Below are 16,369 nucleotides of genomic sequence, written 5' to 3'. Positions count from 1 at the left end.
GCTATTTTCCAATTTTTTTGTTCACTGTTGCTTCTTACATCTCACTTCTCCATTCCTCCAGTAAATCCTTTATGAAGTTTTTTTTTTTTTAAACAAAATTCTATCAGTGTGAAACTTTCAGGCTTTTCCAGCAAATGTCAGTCATACCAATAATGGAAAAGAGTGTTAACTCATCTGTTAAATCTTTTTTTGCAATTCTCCTTAGAAAGCAAGATCCAAGTGTATGCTGTGTAGTTAAAGTGATGCTGAACGATTAAAAAAACAATGGACAAAGATGTATCAGGTAAACTGAAATAAGAAGAAAGCAGAGAATAGTGATCCTTGTATTACAGACAGTAAAATTCAAGCCCCGAAGCATTAAACATGGCAAAGAGGGGCTTTGTTTAACACTGAAAGCAGAGCTCACAATGAAGACATGATACTCATGAAAATCCATGCACCAAATAACTCAAGTCACTCTTATAGAGCAAAAAACACAGGAAACGCAAGGATGCATAGACAGAAGCACATTTATATTAGCGGAATTTTGTCCACCATTCTCAAAGACAAAAGGGATGAGAAATCAGGAAGGAGAAAGGAGACTTAAACAGCACAACCTGTAAGGCGGCTATTGCGAATATGCACCAAGCATCCTTTACGCATTGAGAGAAGAGAAGACGTCTTCTTCTCAAGTGCTCATGGAATAGTCACAAAAATTAGTTATATATGAGGTCACAAAGAAAACTTAAGTCAATTTCATAAAGTAGAATTATTAAAAACAACACTTTCTGATCACAGCGCAATAAAACTGGAAATTATTAACAGAAACAGAGAGAAAAGACCCTATTACTTGGAAATTAGAAAACATTTTATTGGAAAACTTTTGGGTAAAAAGGAAGTATGAACTACAATTGTAGAATTTCTGGAACATAATGATAATTAAAACACTATGTGTGAGAATCTATGGGATACATTGAAAGGACCATAGCATGAAACACTTATTGGTAAAGTGAAATAAAAGAATTACTCAGCTCTAAAAATTAGAAAAAGGACAACAAAGTGAACGAACTATAAGAAAACATAAAGAAGGAAGTATTAATGACAAAGGCAGAAATTAATGAGGACCAGATGAAAAAACAGTGGAGTCAATTTGTATATCAAACCCCTAGATTTTGGGAAAAAAATTGATAAACTAGACAAACTACTAGTTTATCTGATTAAGAAGAAAAAGCAAAAGCATAAATTTACAAAATAAGAAGTGACAAGGAGGAAATAGCAATGGAAACAAATGGTGTTTAAAAAATGAGACAATTCGAAGATCTCTATGCAAATACTTTTGAAAACACAGAAGACGGGTAATTCCCTGTAACTTCACTCAATATAGACTGCCGAGACTGACCCCATTCGATTAAGAAGGCCTAAAGGGGTCACTTTCCCTCCAGAAAAAAGCACCAAAATGAGAAGTTTTCACGGTCATTTCTAACAAATCTGAAAAGACCAGATGGTTCCAATGCTCTACAAACTTTCTAGGAGAATCCAAAAGGAAGGAAAATTTTCTAATTCTTCATTATAAAGCAGGTATAACATTGATACTTCAACCTGACAAAGATAGTACAGAAAACTACAGACTAATGTCACGTGTGTATTTGAGTGCAAAGATACTAAATAAAATATTGACTAGCAGAATCCAATACCATTTTAAGAAAATAGTCAATGTGACCAAGTGGAATTTATTCCAGGAATGAAAGATTGGTTCAATATTAGTTAGGAAATTCATTAAAACATTATGCACCATATTAACAGATCTCAAGAAAAAAAATGTAATTGTCTTCAAAGATGATGAAAAAACTTTGACAAAACGTGAAAGAATTGGTGGATACTTTCTTTACATCTTAAAATACATGCATGTCTGTCTTAAAGCCAGAATCTTACTTAGTGGGTAGACAGTAGAGGCTTTTCTGCTAAGATCACGAGGGAGGCAATGATGCCCACTAGCCCTTCCGCTGTTAAACATCATCCTAGACAGATGAGCCAATGCAATCAGGTAAGGGAAATCAAAGAGATGCAAAAACATTGGTGGAAAAAGAAGAAAATCTTTTCTATTTGTAGATGATAATAAAGTGTGTCTGGAAAATCCATAGAATCAGTGATAAAATGAACTCAAGCAATAAAAGAATTCAATAAGATAGCAGAATAAAAAAATTAACCTAGAGAAATCAATAGCATTTATAGATACAAAGAAAAACCAGTTAAAGTACACAATAGTAGAGAAAATCTCATATACAATAGCAACAAAGAAGACCAAATACTTAGGAATAAACTTAATGTGAAATGTACAGTAAGGAAAATTTAAAAATTCTCCTGAAAGGTGAAAGTAGACTCGAACAAAGGGAAAGATGTCACCTTTTCTTGGCTGGAACAACTCAACATCACGAAGATGTCTGTTCTTCCTAAATTACTTTGGAAATGTAATGCAATCCCAATAAAAACACAAGTTGAAAAACAGAAATTAGACATGTTGACAAAAGACATGCAAGAACAATCAGGAAAACACTCAAAAAGAAAAACTAAGAGGGGTACTGGCCTCCCAGAAGTTAAAATACACTTAAGCCCGTGGGGCTGGCACGTTAATAGACGAAGAGAGCAGCGCAGGAGGATGCACAGCCCAGAACAGAGGGAGCCACACCTGCAGATGCTTAGTATAAAATCGGTGTGGCATTGCAAATCTTGGGGGCGAAGACGGGCTTTTCAATAAATGGCGCTGGTATGAGTGGGTAGCCATGTGTAAAGACAGAAAATTAGAAAGATACTTCACACCATACCCAAAGGTAACTCCAAACGGACAAGGGATCGCCAAGCAGCGGGGCAGATGAAGTCGTGTAAGGACCAGAGGAAACACGGCCGATTCCTCCTCAGCCGCGGTGTAGACAAACACTGTCGCTGTGGCTCAGAAGCTAAAGGCAACTCATGATGGGTCATTTTGATGACAGAAAAATTGAAAGTTTCTGCATGAAAAAATTTTAAACATAGTCCAAAGACAACTGACAAAGTGGAAAAAAAATATTTGCCATGTGTGTCTCAGACAAAGGTGTAATATTCCTAAAATAGAAAGAACTCTTAGAGATTGAGGATAAAAAGACCAAAAACCTGGTAGAAAAATGAGAAAATGGCCTGAATGGAACATTCACAACAATGATATAAAAATGACCCGTATGCATATGAGACGTTCAAACTCGCTCATGGTGGGAGAATTGCGAATTAAAACAACACTGAGATGTGGCTCCTTGCCCGTAAGATTGGTGATAATTTGAAAGTATGACGACACCCTGCTGGCGAGGCTGGGGGGACGCGGTCCGGCTCAGACACGCACACTGTCTGTCTGTCCCACCACGTTTGGAATGCAGGTGGGGTAACTACCAGGTCCCGCTTGCCATGGCTGGAAACTCTGTCCTCACCACCAGAAGAGAATTGTGATTCAGGTAACTCTCAGGACCGCTGACTCAGTAACTCCCACCGTCTCTGGGTTCTTTGATGATGAACATGGGAAAAATGGGTGGACATTTTCTTGATTACACACTTACGGACATTTGGGCCCAGAGTTTATTTTAAAAGGTTGAGATGAAACGCTAATATTGTTTTAAAGGTTTACTTGAAAATGTGTTTGGGAAAGTTAGGTAAATATCGTCAGGTATCATCTGACTATTAAGACTACATATTCCCTCATTTTTGATCCCGCTGTCCCGATTTCTAAGCATTGGCCCTGGAGAAAGGTCTCTAATTATATGAAAATAGACATGCACCAGGCCTTCCATTGCTGTGTTGTTTGCAACTGCAGAAGACTGCAAACAAGTGGAAAGACCGCACAGAGGGGACGGGGGCACTGAGTGTGGGTCGTAAGCGCTGTGAAATGCTGGCAGCTGCAGAGAACAGAGGGAGAGCTCCACTGCCCCACGTGGAGTGATTTCCCTTCACAACGTCAAGTGAAAAGTGAAGGCTGGAGGAGATTTACGGACTGCACCCCTCAGGGAACGAAGGAGGGATGCGCAAACATACACGTATGTCCTCCTCTGTGCAAAAGGAAACACAGGCAGGATGACATGAACTCACGACATTGTCACATCCGGGATGGATCGCATGCCGGGCGAGTGGTGCTTTTCTATATGCACCTTTTTCTACAGTTATGACTGTTAAAACCACAGCAATGCTTCATATATTCAAATGTTAATACATATTTAAAATCAATAGGATGAGAGGACCAAAAAGGGAATGCAAATTATAGTGAACGAGCCTGATTTAATTTGAAGCGGTAACACCCACGGTGCGGGGGGCGAGGAAGGACTCCCCAGGTAACTTTGGACGAAATATGTGACTAGAGGCCATGAGACTAGAGACAGAGAACTATTCATGAGTATTGTTCTCTTGTCGGGAAATCTGATTTTCCCAGGCATACGGGACAGCAATTCTAAAACTGTAAGACTGGGCAAATTATTAAATATGTTGTGGAAAATGGGAGCCGGGTTTCTAACAATTACGAAGAAGGTACTGGAAGGGACCCTGATGGAGTTCCACAGTGCTGGAGTGGAATCCGTGGCATCCCTCGAATTTATGGTTTTATATAGAAAAAAGGGGAGGAAGGAGAGAAACAGACAGTTCGACATAGATGTGTCTGTGTGTGTGTGTGGGTGTCTGCGTCTGTGTGTGTGTGTCCCTGTGTGTGCGTCTGTGTGTGTGTCTGCATCTGTGTGTGTCCCTGTGTGTGCATCTGTGTGTGTGTCTGCATCTGTATGTGTGTGTATCCCTGTGTGTGTGTCTGCATCTGTGTGTGTGTCCCTGGGTGTGTCTGCGTCTGTGTGTGTGTGTCCCTGTGTGTGCATCTGCATCTGTGTGTGTGTCCCTGTGTGTGTGTCCCTGGGTGTGTCTGCATCTGTGTGTGTGTGTCCCTGTGTGTGAGTCTGTGTGTGTGTCTGCATCTGTGTGTGTGTCCCTGTGTGTGTGTCCCTGGGTGTGTCTGCATCTGTGTGTGTGTGTCCCTGTGTGTGCATCTGTGTGTGTGTCTGCATCTGTGTGTGTGTGCGTCTGCATCTGTGTGTGTGTCCCTGGGTGTGTCTGCAACTGTGTGTGTGTCCCTGTGTGTGCGTCTGTGTGTGTCGTATGCTGCCCAGCTCTGTCTGCCGAGGGCGCCTGGAAGCAGCGACATTCTGTTGAATTTACCCAGCACCCAGTTCTTGGTTTCTAACTTCAGGTCTCCCGTAAAAGAAACCAGATTCCAGGACTGGGGCAGAGAAAGTACAAGAGGCCTAGAGCATCTTTTGGGGCCAGACAGGAAGTGCTCAAAGAGGACTGGCACGTTAAAAGGACGGAAGAACCAAACGGAAGGAGCTCTAGAGGCAAATCTGGGGAATTTGGACAAGAAAATGATGACACTGATGTTTTATAATCCATGGAATAAAATAAATGTTTATGAGTCTGGATGGATGTTAACAAACATTCAAATGAATAAATAAATATTATGAGGAACAAGCTCTTCCTTAAAGCAGAATTCCAATTAATAAATAGAGAAGAAATGATAGAAGAGGAGATGGCCATTTGGCAAACACCGCACCAGCCATCAGCCAGCTTGTGGCCGCCACCAGGGGGCAGGTCCGGAGATGCCGGAAATATTAGCTGTAACCGGAATCCTATTCTTGTTCCATTCTTTCAGACACCAGAGGCTGGCTCACTGGAGGAGACTGGGGGACGGGCTGAAATACAGGTTCTGGCCCCACCTCTCGGCCCATTGTGGGGTCCCACAGGCTACACGTGTTCTTTCTTTAGTGGGGTCTTTAGGGTGAGGAAAAGATCTGTTGCCCCTTGGGATGCCAGCTCCCAATCTCGGAGGCTTGGCACACTGGTTTTCATTTCCACAAGCTCCCTCTTAGAGGGACGCTGTTCCTCTTTCCTGGGGACACCCCTCGGGGGACACTCTGGGCTCTCAGGGCCCCACCCACCCCAGGGGAGGAGCAGTGACAACTGAAAGTTTGGGAAGGAAGGACGGTGGCTGCGCCTTCCTCTCCCTGTGGCGTCCGCCTGCCGGGACGACATTTCTGTCGCCCTCCTCTAGGCTCTGGGTTCCCAGGGTCAGACACCCTGCAGGGGGTGGGGAGCGGGGCGTCCCTCAGCCCCGACAGAGACCTGGGAAATCCACCTCACCCAGTGGAGCAGCCGTGCTCCCCCACGCTTTCCATCCTCCATAAAGGAGGTGTCTCCGTCGGCACCTGTCTGCCTCCTCTGGCCTCCCCACCACGTTCTGACTCGGGCAGGGGAGCTATGGGGTTGCATTTACCATCATTCAGAATTTGGTCTTCACTGCGACCAGACAATTGTGAATTATCCAAGAGTTTATGATAACTCTGAGGACCACCAACTTGATATTTCTGATCAACGCCAGAATCTTTAATGAAGAGCATTAAAAAAATGAAGAAACGTTTTCTTAATTAACTCTTATGAGCACTGTGGGCCATGCTTTAAACCGCTAGCGGGGAATGCTAGCAGAGCTTTCGGTCCTACTGAACACGTGAGTTGGAAGTTACTGTGTAAATAGAATCGGGCTTCATCTGACCGCGCCTGAACCCAGCGGCACAGGCCTTGGCAGACTTTGGGGGAGCTCACCCTAGGAACTGGAATTTACATCTGGATGCAAAATTTCCAGAAAATGCTGGACGTCCCTGCTGCTGAGTGCGTTTCCACGCACTATCTGTGGCTTCCTGATACCCGGCTCCCGCCCGAGTGAGTGTCAATCAAATGCACTGCCCCTGGTCCTCAGGATGCTGTTTATCTGGTGCGTCTGGAACAGCAGAAGCTGCGCTTTGGAGAAGCATGCTCTTCGTGTTGCTCGCTGCTGGCCGTGTGGCCTTGGGCAGGTCCTTTCTCAGACCCCACTTTTATCCCCTGTCGAGTGGGGGTGTCGCTGCAGCCGGGCTCTCTCAGGAGCCTCAGGCGAGCATCGCATGTGCTGGCTGGGGAAAGTGCCTATTCTCCTGGGCCCCGTGTTCCTACAGTGGCTAAACCCCATTTGCCTCCCGAGCGCCAGACCTCCCTTGCACGCGCACCCCAGAGACCAGCCCAGAATAAAGGGAACTTGTCTCTGCCATCTAGTCTAAGTCCTCGGTCTTGGGAGGTTATAGAAGTGGTTCAGGACAACTGCTGCCTTCGCATCTCCAGGGCTCCTGCCCCAGGAGCAGCTGGCCTTGAAGACCGCTAACACGCTGGGACTGTGCGCGCAAACCACAGACCTCGAGGAATACGTGCAATTATGGGTTTAAAAAAATGGGTACTTGCCTTTTTCCTTGAATAATCTTGTTGATAACGTTGCTTCGGTCACTTGTGTTGTAGACGCTGATGATTTACTGTGATCCAGCATCTCTTGGACTAGAATTTCATCTTGGGAAAAGCACATGGGGTCATGTTAAAGCCAGCGATGCAGGATCCACGCCCTTCTGCGCTACGTGGACCTAAGGCAGCCTGTGAATGCGGAAGCTGGAAACAGGGACTCAGGGAGCTCCAAGGAGCACTGGCTTCCCGAAGAACCTTGTCTGGGGCAGGGAGACCGCTGCCTTCCTAAATCATTTCTGAAGACCTGAGACCACCCAGATTCCCTGGACAACAAACATTGCCCCCAAAGATACGATGCCAGACACCTGGCCCCGGCGTGGTCATGATGCTCCTTCCTGCCCCTGCTGTCACCCTGTCCCTCTCTGAGACTTTCCTCAAGCTTCCCGTGTATGCACGAACCTCTTTCCTCATATCTACACGACGCGGCCTTGTTCTCTTCCTTCCCATCCTTCCGACCTCTCCTAGGAGGCTCTTAACCTGAGAGTCCTGGACTTTGTGTTGGACACACCTGGACCACGCTCTGGTTCTGCTCTCACCGCAACGTAATCTTAGACAAGTTTCTCTTGGGCCTTCGGTTTTCTTGCCTGTGAAATGGGATCTGTATTTATCTTATTGGGCTTTTTAGGAGGTTCAATAAAGCAGTGCGTGTAAGAAGCCCTTAACACAGCCCGGTCCGTGGTGGAGGCTGAACGGATGAATGGCAGCACTCAGTCCCTCCATCTGTGCAGCCCAACGGGCACTCGCTGACCAGCCAGTCCGCACGCTGGGTTTGTGCTGAATGGAGCCCAGCTGGGGTGACCAACTGCTCTGGTTTGCCCTAATTTTCCTGTTTCAGCATGAAAGTCCCGTGTCCAGGAGCCCCTCAGTCCCGGGCAAAGCGGATGCTGGTGACCCTAGTTCCAGCTCAAGTGGAATACATGCGTAAAGGGGAGAAGACCTGAAATTTCACTGGAAACAAAGATTTCACCAACATCCATGGGGAGGACGCTCCCACACGATTCTGTGGCATTTCTATTAAGCAGGCACGCTCTCCTCCTTCCCCCGCAGAACCTGAACTTGGCTGGGCCATGTGCACACCCCAGCAGGTACCTGGAGACTTCTGCAGCGGGGGTGAGCCACAGGACAAGCAGGAGTCTACTGGGCTCTGTGGAGAATTTTGCTTTTCCTGATAAAGAGAAATGAGTGTATGGACCTGCACTCCTGCCTCTTGCTGCCCTGGAAGTGGCCCTGACGGCTGGAGCTGTGGACACCCTCCGTGATCACAAGGCACAAGCTTGAGGGCTGCCCAGGTGACCTCTGGGGCATGGTCTCGTGTTGCTGAGCTGCTGGTGACCCAGGAACACAGTCACCGCGTGGCTGAGCTGCTCTGTTTCTGCTCACGTGGCCAGTCGCAGTCTTACTGGTGCACCTGCTCTGGCTACACCTGCTTCCGCCTTGAGAAGACCTCGGCCACTTTTCTAGGACAGCTATTGTGCAGAGGAACCAAGTTTTAGTCCCCCCAAATCATGTTGTCTAGTTAGATTTTGGGTCACAGAGAAGAATGGATGTTCATGCGAACAACAAGCATTATTGAATACCTGCTGCGTACCAGAAACTCCAGGTGCTGGAGGGTCAAGGATGGCCCAGCCCTGCTCCCAGATCTCTGTCCCGAGCAAACCAGCCATGAGTGAGGGGCAGAACTCTACAGACACGACCAGGCACAGCACTTCAGCCTAACAGAGAGCCCACTAGAGGCTGAGGCGAAGGAGAGCCCCCCCAGCAGGGGCCGGCAGGGGACAGGAGCTCGGCTGACCTGCTCAAAGAACTGGTGTTCCTGGCACTAGTCTGCCCTGTCCAGGAAGCCTCCTGGGGACACTAAAGGTGTGAGCAGCAGACGTCCTGAGAGCTCCTCGAAGCGGGGGGGCGGGGTGACATCCCAGCTGCAACCAGACGGCTCCCCGTTTGTGGACGGTGACAAGTCCTCAGGCCGGAGAGGCTCAAAGCCAACCGGCTTCACACCTTCTTCAGTGTGGCAGCTGGGGGAATGCCCCAAAGGTGAGCAAACCAAAATGCAAAAGCTGCCTCTGACGGCTTCAGCACTCCTCCAGAAACGTCGGCTATGTAACTGTAGCCAGAGAAAACCTTAGGTACAGACGGAGCCAGACAGGTCTACGAGGTGAGAAAGCTCTTTGTCTGAAACCATGCCTAATTTCTTAGTGTTAACTGTTCTTTCTTGAGAAATGAGGTATTGAATACTCAAGCGGACAATGACCAGACCTACATACAAGCAGAACTCTGACCCGCTGTCTCAGCGCCCGGCCCAGGCAGCCAGCCCGCCTTCCAGTCACACTTGCAGGAAGTTGACTGCCTTCTCCAGCAACAGTCCCGGAAGCCAAACAACCACCTGCAGCACCGGCCCCTGACGGCCGGGCGTGACCAATCACTGCAGCTGCCCCAACTTCTGTCCCTGCGGCCAGCTCAGGACCAACCAGAGGAGCCAAAGGTGCTCCCCTGCCCCCTCACACTGCATGCTTGCTTCTGGCTAGCCACCTTGGTGTCCCCCGGCCAGCATCTCTGGTGGGACACCCCTGAGTCGTGCCTTGGCCAGCACCTCCCTCAGGGCACCCCTAACCATCCGCTGGCCAGAACCTCCATTCATCAGGACGTCCCAACCATCCACCTCCATCAGGACACCCTGACGTCCCCCTCCATCAGGGCATCCCTGACCATCCCCCTCCATCAGGACACCCCTGACCGTCCCCCTCCATCAGGGCACCCCTGACCGTCCCCCTCCATCAGGGCACCCCTGACCGTCCCCCTCCATCAGGGCACCCCTGACCGTCCCCCTCCATCAGGACACCCCTGACCGTCCCCCTCCATCAGGACATCCCTGCCCGTCCCCCTCCATCAGGGCACCCCTGCCCGTCCCCCTCCATCAGGACACCCCTGACCGTCCCCCTCCATCAGGGCACCCCTGACCGTCCCCCTCCATCAGGGCACCCTGACCATCCCCCTCCATCAGGGCACCCCTGACCGTCCCCCTCCATCAGGACACCCCTGACCATCCCCCTCCATCAGGGCACCCTGCCCATCCCCCTCCATCAGGGCACCCCTGACCGTCCCCCTCCATCAGGACACCCCTGACCATCCCCCTCCATCAGGACACCCCTGACCATCCCCCTCCATCAGGACATCCCTGCCCGTGCCCCTCCATCAGGGCACCCCTGCCTGTCCCCCTTCATTAGGACACCCCTGACCGTCCCCCTCCATCAGGACGCCCCTGCCCGTCCCCCTCCATCAGGACACCCCAGAGCTGCCCCCCGGCCAGCATCCCCCCCAGGGCACCCCTGAGCCTCCCTCCCTGTCCCTGTCGCCTGAGTCTCTGCCACATGTAGTTGATGGTGGCCGACCCTCTGCTACAGCCAGCTCTGAGCCAACAGCCTCTGCTGCTCTCATGTGGGCCATCTTTGTTCTTTGCAGAGATCTGGGTTTCTCACTCAAAGCTTCCCCTTCTACCTTGGAGAAGTGTGGAGCGGGGTGGGGCCACAGTTCTGGTTCGCTGAGCCCCAGAAAATCACCAGAAATCCCAGTGACTCTATTCTTTCTCACCTTTTCCAAAGGTTGTTGGGGCTTCGGATGGAGAGGGAGCTGTGTCAGGACTGTAATTCTCCCAACACAGTACGCGTCAGACCCGCCAGGAGAGGCGTGAGTCCTCGTCACAGCCACTCCCTGACCTGGAGGAGCTGGATGCTTGCCTGGGGCAGTTCACTGACTAGTGGGGTGGCCTTCGAGTTCCTGCACGTTTTACCTAACCAGCACAGAATATTTTTAGGGCGTCTGACTCTGCTGAAGCTCATACCTCCACAGGGCCCTCAGTGGGACCAAGTTCTCTCCAAGCCCTGAACCTCACACAGAGACGACGTCATCATCTCATTTTACAGACCAGACCTGGTTCAGGGAGATTAAGGCACCTGCAGGCCTGGGAACCACGTCTTCTGATTCTGAGACAGGATCTGCTTAGATGAGCGGATGGTGTTAGCCCCAGAGTGAACTGCGAACATGCATTCATTTGTTCATTCACTCATTAATGTAATCTATCTATCTATATCTATCTATCTATCATCTATCTATCTATATCTATCAATCTATGTATCCCTCTCTCTATCTATATCTATCATCTACCCATCTGTCTATCTATACCTATATGTCTATCTATCCATCTATCTATCATCTATCTATCTATCCCTATATCTATATCTATCAGTCTATCTATCTGTCTATCCATCCATCTATATCTATCTATCAATCATCCATCTATCCCTCTATCTATCTATATCTATCTATCCGGCAGTCAGAGAGGATTTTCTGAGGCCTCTCATACACCAGACTTGGAAACGGCAGCAAAGCCCAGCCTCCTGACAGAGGCGCTCCTGGAAAGGGCCCGCTTACCTGGCGGACACCTGCGTTGTCCTCAGAGACCTCCTGTCTGAGGCTTCTAAGCCTCGAGAGCAGCGTCAGCACCACACCTCCCTAGGGCTCCCTCTCAGACCCAGGGCGACCCCCAGTCCCACTCGCGACCCCGTGAACAGATGCCTGAAGTGAGCAGGGTCAGGACCCCGTGCCCTGAGCCCCCTCTCTCTGCTCGGGGGACTCCTCTAGGCCTCAGCTTCCTCAAATGTAAAGTGAGGGGCTGGACCAGAACTGTGGGTACTGGAGCTCTGGTAGCGTGGTCGCACACGGAACATGGCTGGCCTCACTGAGGTTTCTTCTAAGTGTGAAGCACACACCGGATTTTGAAGGCTCAGTGAGATAAAAAGACTGAAAATATCTCATTAATAATTTTATATCATTTACATGTTGAAATGATAGGACTAAATTAAATGTTATTGAAATTAATTTCACTTATTTCCTTTTTAAAGAAAAATATGGCTACTAGAAAATTTAAAATGACACCTGTGTCTTGCATTATATTTCTTTAGGGCAGCCTTGATTACAGCGATGATTCCCAGCCCGCCTGTGCCTCCAGTAGGGCTGGACGCGGGCATTTCTCATAAGATCCCGGGTGATGCAGGTGCTGCTGGTCCACAGACCTCACCTTGAGATGTGAGGCTCCAAGACTCTCCTTAGGTCTAATGGGCTAAAATTCTGTCTTTCTTAATTCCTTGGGAATTTGACTCTTAGGTGTAAGCACTGAAGCTATGCGACACGGGGATGGGGTTCTAGCCTCAAGCCAAGTTACTTCCCTCCACCCTGTGCAACTTTCCTGGGAGACCCCCTGACAATCGCCCAGCCCTGCAAACACAGCCAGGGGTCTGGTGTGCGGAGGGTCCTTACCCAACACTCCATGTACCTCCTCCTGAGTTTTTGAACTTGATGGAATTTCAGTAATTGGACCTAGAGGGGAAATAGAGAGCCCACTAGGTTAACAATGTTCATTGAATTTGAGCTGACTTCTCTCTAAATAGATTCGGTTTCTCGGTGCCCCCAGCCCGCTCTAGGGGAGGAGCCCTGCCCGCAGCTCTCGGGACGGCCTGTCCTGTGGAAAGTGGGGCCAGGTGGCTGGGAGGATGGACCACACATTTGCCGTGTGCTCTGAGCCGACACCTGCTCCCGGGCAGCGCTCACTGTCATCCCTTGGGAAGGGTAAAAACGTCCCAGCTCCCAGGATGACTGTGTCCACACAAGTGCTGAGGAGGGCCAATGAAGAGGGACATGCGTGTCCTTTTGTAAAAAGCACACTTCTACCTCCTGTGTGCACGTTCCAACAGTGGGTGTGTCTGAAAGTGGAGGCATGTGATCTGGAGAAATGGAGGCAGTGCGGGATGCTGCCGGCTTTGGGGTTCTCTGTTGGGAGGGGAGGGTCCAGAGAGACTGGCCACCCCACTTTCTCCTCCTTCATGAGCAGAGCGATTCCAGGTGGTGCCATCGCAGGTAAGACACGAGTCTCATGGGTGAGCGGGCCGGGCCCAGATGTCCATCCTCCATGGGATTCCTGGACTCCTGACCTTAAGCCTTCCTGGCCTCACTGACCTGAACTGACTGCGCTGGGAGCAGGGCAGTGTGTGCTGACTCTGAGTGCTGATTTCCCCTTGGCTGCACCCTCGAAGGCACTCCCCCGACTCGACTCTGCTTTCTTAGGGCCGCAATGTCCTGGTCCATCCCCGTGACTCAAGGTCAAGGTCAGCCTTTTCCCCCAGCCCCCGGTAGCAGCAGGCCAACCAGAGAGAAGACAGCAGCCCCCAAGGACGGCTGGGCAGGGCCCCTTCCCCTCGCTGCAGCACAGAGCATGCAAGTGGCGTCTGCAGACACTGAAGTTCCAGCACTAAACCAACGACAAGGCTGATTTTCAAATGGTTTTAATGATGGACAATCTGCATACCAATCGACTCATCTGTGCACACAGGCTGAGAACAATGCAGGGAGAGATGCGGAAAGGCCTGTGCTGCGATGACAATGCTTCCAGTGTGCTGACCTCGTCAGCGAAGCAAACAAAAGTACAGTCTCTTTGGAGGAGACATTAATGAGTCATTAAGAACGGGTACAGCTGCGTGGTGCAAGCACTTCGTTAAAAATATTCTTCTCATTTTGTGTCTGTCCCGTAATTATAATGGAAGTATTGTGCAAGTCAGCCAGTCAGCGCATGCAGAAAAATATTTATGTTTTACAATATCTGCACGGTTTTTAAAGTGCATTGTCAAGTGTGGCTGCTGTACCGCGTTTTGCCTGTTGTCGCCTCTTACTGACAGCCTCAGCTTTAAAACGCCCTGCACCCGCGTTATGACAGTCACCGCTCTGTCTCCGTACGTGCCTGGTGCACATCCCGGCCACCAGGGAAGGCGCACTGTGGAGCTCTGCCGTCTGCCCTGCTGAATTGGGGAAAACAAGGCTGTACGCTCCTCCATCGCGAGGCCATGGCTCCTGCTCCCTCCTCTCCTCATGGTCAGGCCAGCCCGTGGGGCCCACGGCCACAGTGCCCACCCAGGCAGGAGACCCCAGAGCAGAGTAAGGAAACCCAATGTGCCTTTGAGAGAACCGTTTAGAAACTGCCCTCAACTGTCTTTAAAGCTGGAGAAGTCCCTGAAGGTCACCCAAGGTGCTCACTGTGGGGACGAGGAGAGTGGATCTGGGGAGGGGAGAGGCCGGCTCGGGGCTGCATCAGGGGCCCCCATTTAATCCACGTGCATGGAGCAGTTCCTGAGGATGCTGGGGGCAGGACCACCATCAACAGGAGCGAGCGGCTGGAGGGACGGGAGGCAGCATTGGGGACCACACGTCCCCCATCTGTTACAGACCCACGGGCGCTTCCAGCCCCCAAAGGACGCTGTCCTTGGTAAGTGTCTCAAAACTAAGTTTCCTTAAGAAAAGAAGTTGGGAATGTGAGCTTCTTTCATGACATCGTCAGGCTCCAGGGACTGCCTGCCTTCTCACCCAGACGGAGGCAGGACTGCCCCCAGTTAGCTCTGGGCTGGTACGGGCAGGATGGAACGCACCACCGGGCTGGGCCAGCATCTTCGTGTCCTGCTCCCAGGAGACCCCACATCTGTGGGTGACTCTTCAGGGCCTGCTGGTCCAACCGAGGCAGCTGGGGTGGCGCACCCTGTCAGGCCTCTTCCTTGAGCTTCCGTCCTCGGTGACCTCTGAGGAAGGTGGAAGGCGGAGGGGGAGCAGGTGGTCTGAGCAGGCAGCTTCCTGGCAGGAAGGGGGGCTGTGGAGGCCCCACCCCCTTTCTGGCACCTTCTGCCCACTCTGCCAGCGAGTCACATCCCGGAAGGCCGTCCCTGGCCACTGTCTCATCATTCCTCAACGCGGACGTGGTCAGGACAAGGTGATGGAGCCCAGGCATTCGGACTCTGCTCGGGTGGGACTGGAGCCAGCGCCCGTGAAAGGACCCTCTGACACCGGGAAGGGTTCGGATGCAGCCGGGCATTAGCGGATGGACAGGCTTCTGTTCACTTTGTTAGTGTTTCAACGACATTGTAGGATGTAAAAGGAAAACGCCCTTATCTGTTAGCAAGAAAACGTTTACAGAAATAGTGAGGCATCTTGGACGGTGCTAGAATGCTCGCAAGCACAGCAGAAGGGCGTTTGTGGAGAAAAACAAGACGGTGAAACGACCGGAATTGAAACTGGGCGATGGAGGGTGTACCCAATTCCGCTGCTTTTGGGTCAGTTAGAAATTCCCACAATAAGACATGAAGAAAAAAATGTACACCACTCTCCCATGGAGTCCTGGATCTTGAAAAGGGCTTTAAAGATAGAAGAACTTTTCAACTTATCCCATTTCCCACGGGGGAAACGCTCAATTTGGGGAGGCCAGGAAGGCGCGGGCCAGGGGGAGCAGGAGGCAGGGCCGCCTGGCTCACCGGAGGCACAGGTGCTCTACCTGCCATGACCCCGCGGTGACGTACCTGTCAACACTCTGAAGGGCTGGAGCTCAGCTTCCTGCCAGCAGTACAGCAGCAGGGCCAAGAGCGCCAGCATTCCTCTACTTGCTGCCATGCTCCCTCCCGCTGAAGGAGGGAGAGGAGGACCTCCTCCTGAAGGCCCCTCTGCTACCCGCCTCTGTCTCCAGGATACTGTGGAATGTCAGGGACCTGTGACCTCACGGCAGGAAGTGAGGGTCCTGCCCTCAGTGGGGAGAATGGTGCCCAGGGTCTCTGACTGGGAAGGCTGGCTAGGGGGATCCCCTCCACTTGCTCCCATGGCCCGTTCACGTGCTTTCCTCGTCCTGCAGACCCTGAGGCCTGAAGGGGTAGGACGTTAATCAGGACTCTGTGGAGTGGCAGAACCCAACAAAATCTGCTCACAGGAAAAGAGATGTATTGGAAGGAGGCTGGAGAGCTCACTGTGTGACACGGCAAGTGCTGGAACCAGCAGTTCCAGGGGCTCCCTAAGGAGCAGGGGCTGACGCCCGGGCCTCCTTCCCTCTCCCTCTTTCTCAGCGTCAGCCCCAATTGCTCTCTGGTGGTGGACTTTCATCACAAGACAGGAGCATGGTTGCACATCTCCATGGCTGCATGTGCTCCATGCCCTAAATGAT

The 16,369-nt window shown here is 50.6% G+C and overlaps 1 protein-coding gene across 2 annotated transcripts in view; it reads right to left on the bottom strand.

Moving 5' to 3' along the window:
* Positions 1–15,917, bottom strand: part of SPACA7 (sperm acrosome associated 7) — a 32,445-nt gene extending 16,528 nt beyond the window's left edge. The window contains exons 1-3 of one of the 2 annotated variants that reach the window (XR_011428107.1): positions 15,738–15,917; positions 12,664–12,723; positions 7,297–7,398 (exon numbers count right to left, since the gene is read on the bottom strand). Coding sequence is in view for 1 of the 2 variants with exons in the window: in XM_023621857.2 (XP_023477625.1) it covers positions 7,297–7,398; positions 12,664–12,723; positions 15,738–15,828 (253 nt within the window). In the remaining variant the exon portion in view is untranslated. The remainder of the gene's footprint in view (positions 1–7,296; positions 7,399–12,663; positions 12,724–15,737) is intronic. The other variant, XM_023621857.2, reaches the window with a different exon arrangement.
* Between the last annotated feature and the right edge of the window lie 452 nt (positions 15,918–16,369).

This window comes from Equus caballus, chromosome 17 (genome assembly GCF_041296265.1).
Source record: "Equus caballus isolate H_3958 breed thoroughbred chromosome 17, TB-T2T, whole genome shotgun sequence".
Lineage (NCBI taxonomy): Eukaryota > Metazoa > Chordata > Mammalia > Perissodactyla > Equidae > Equus > Equus caballus.
The sequence above is the reverse complement of the archived record's forward strand: the minus strand, read 5'-3'. Positions and strand labels throughout refer to the sequence as shown.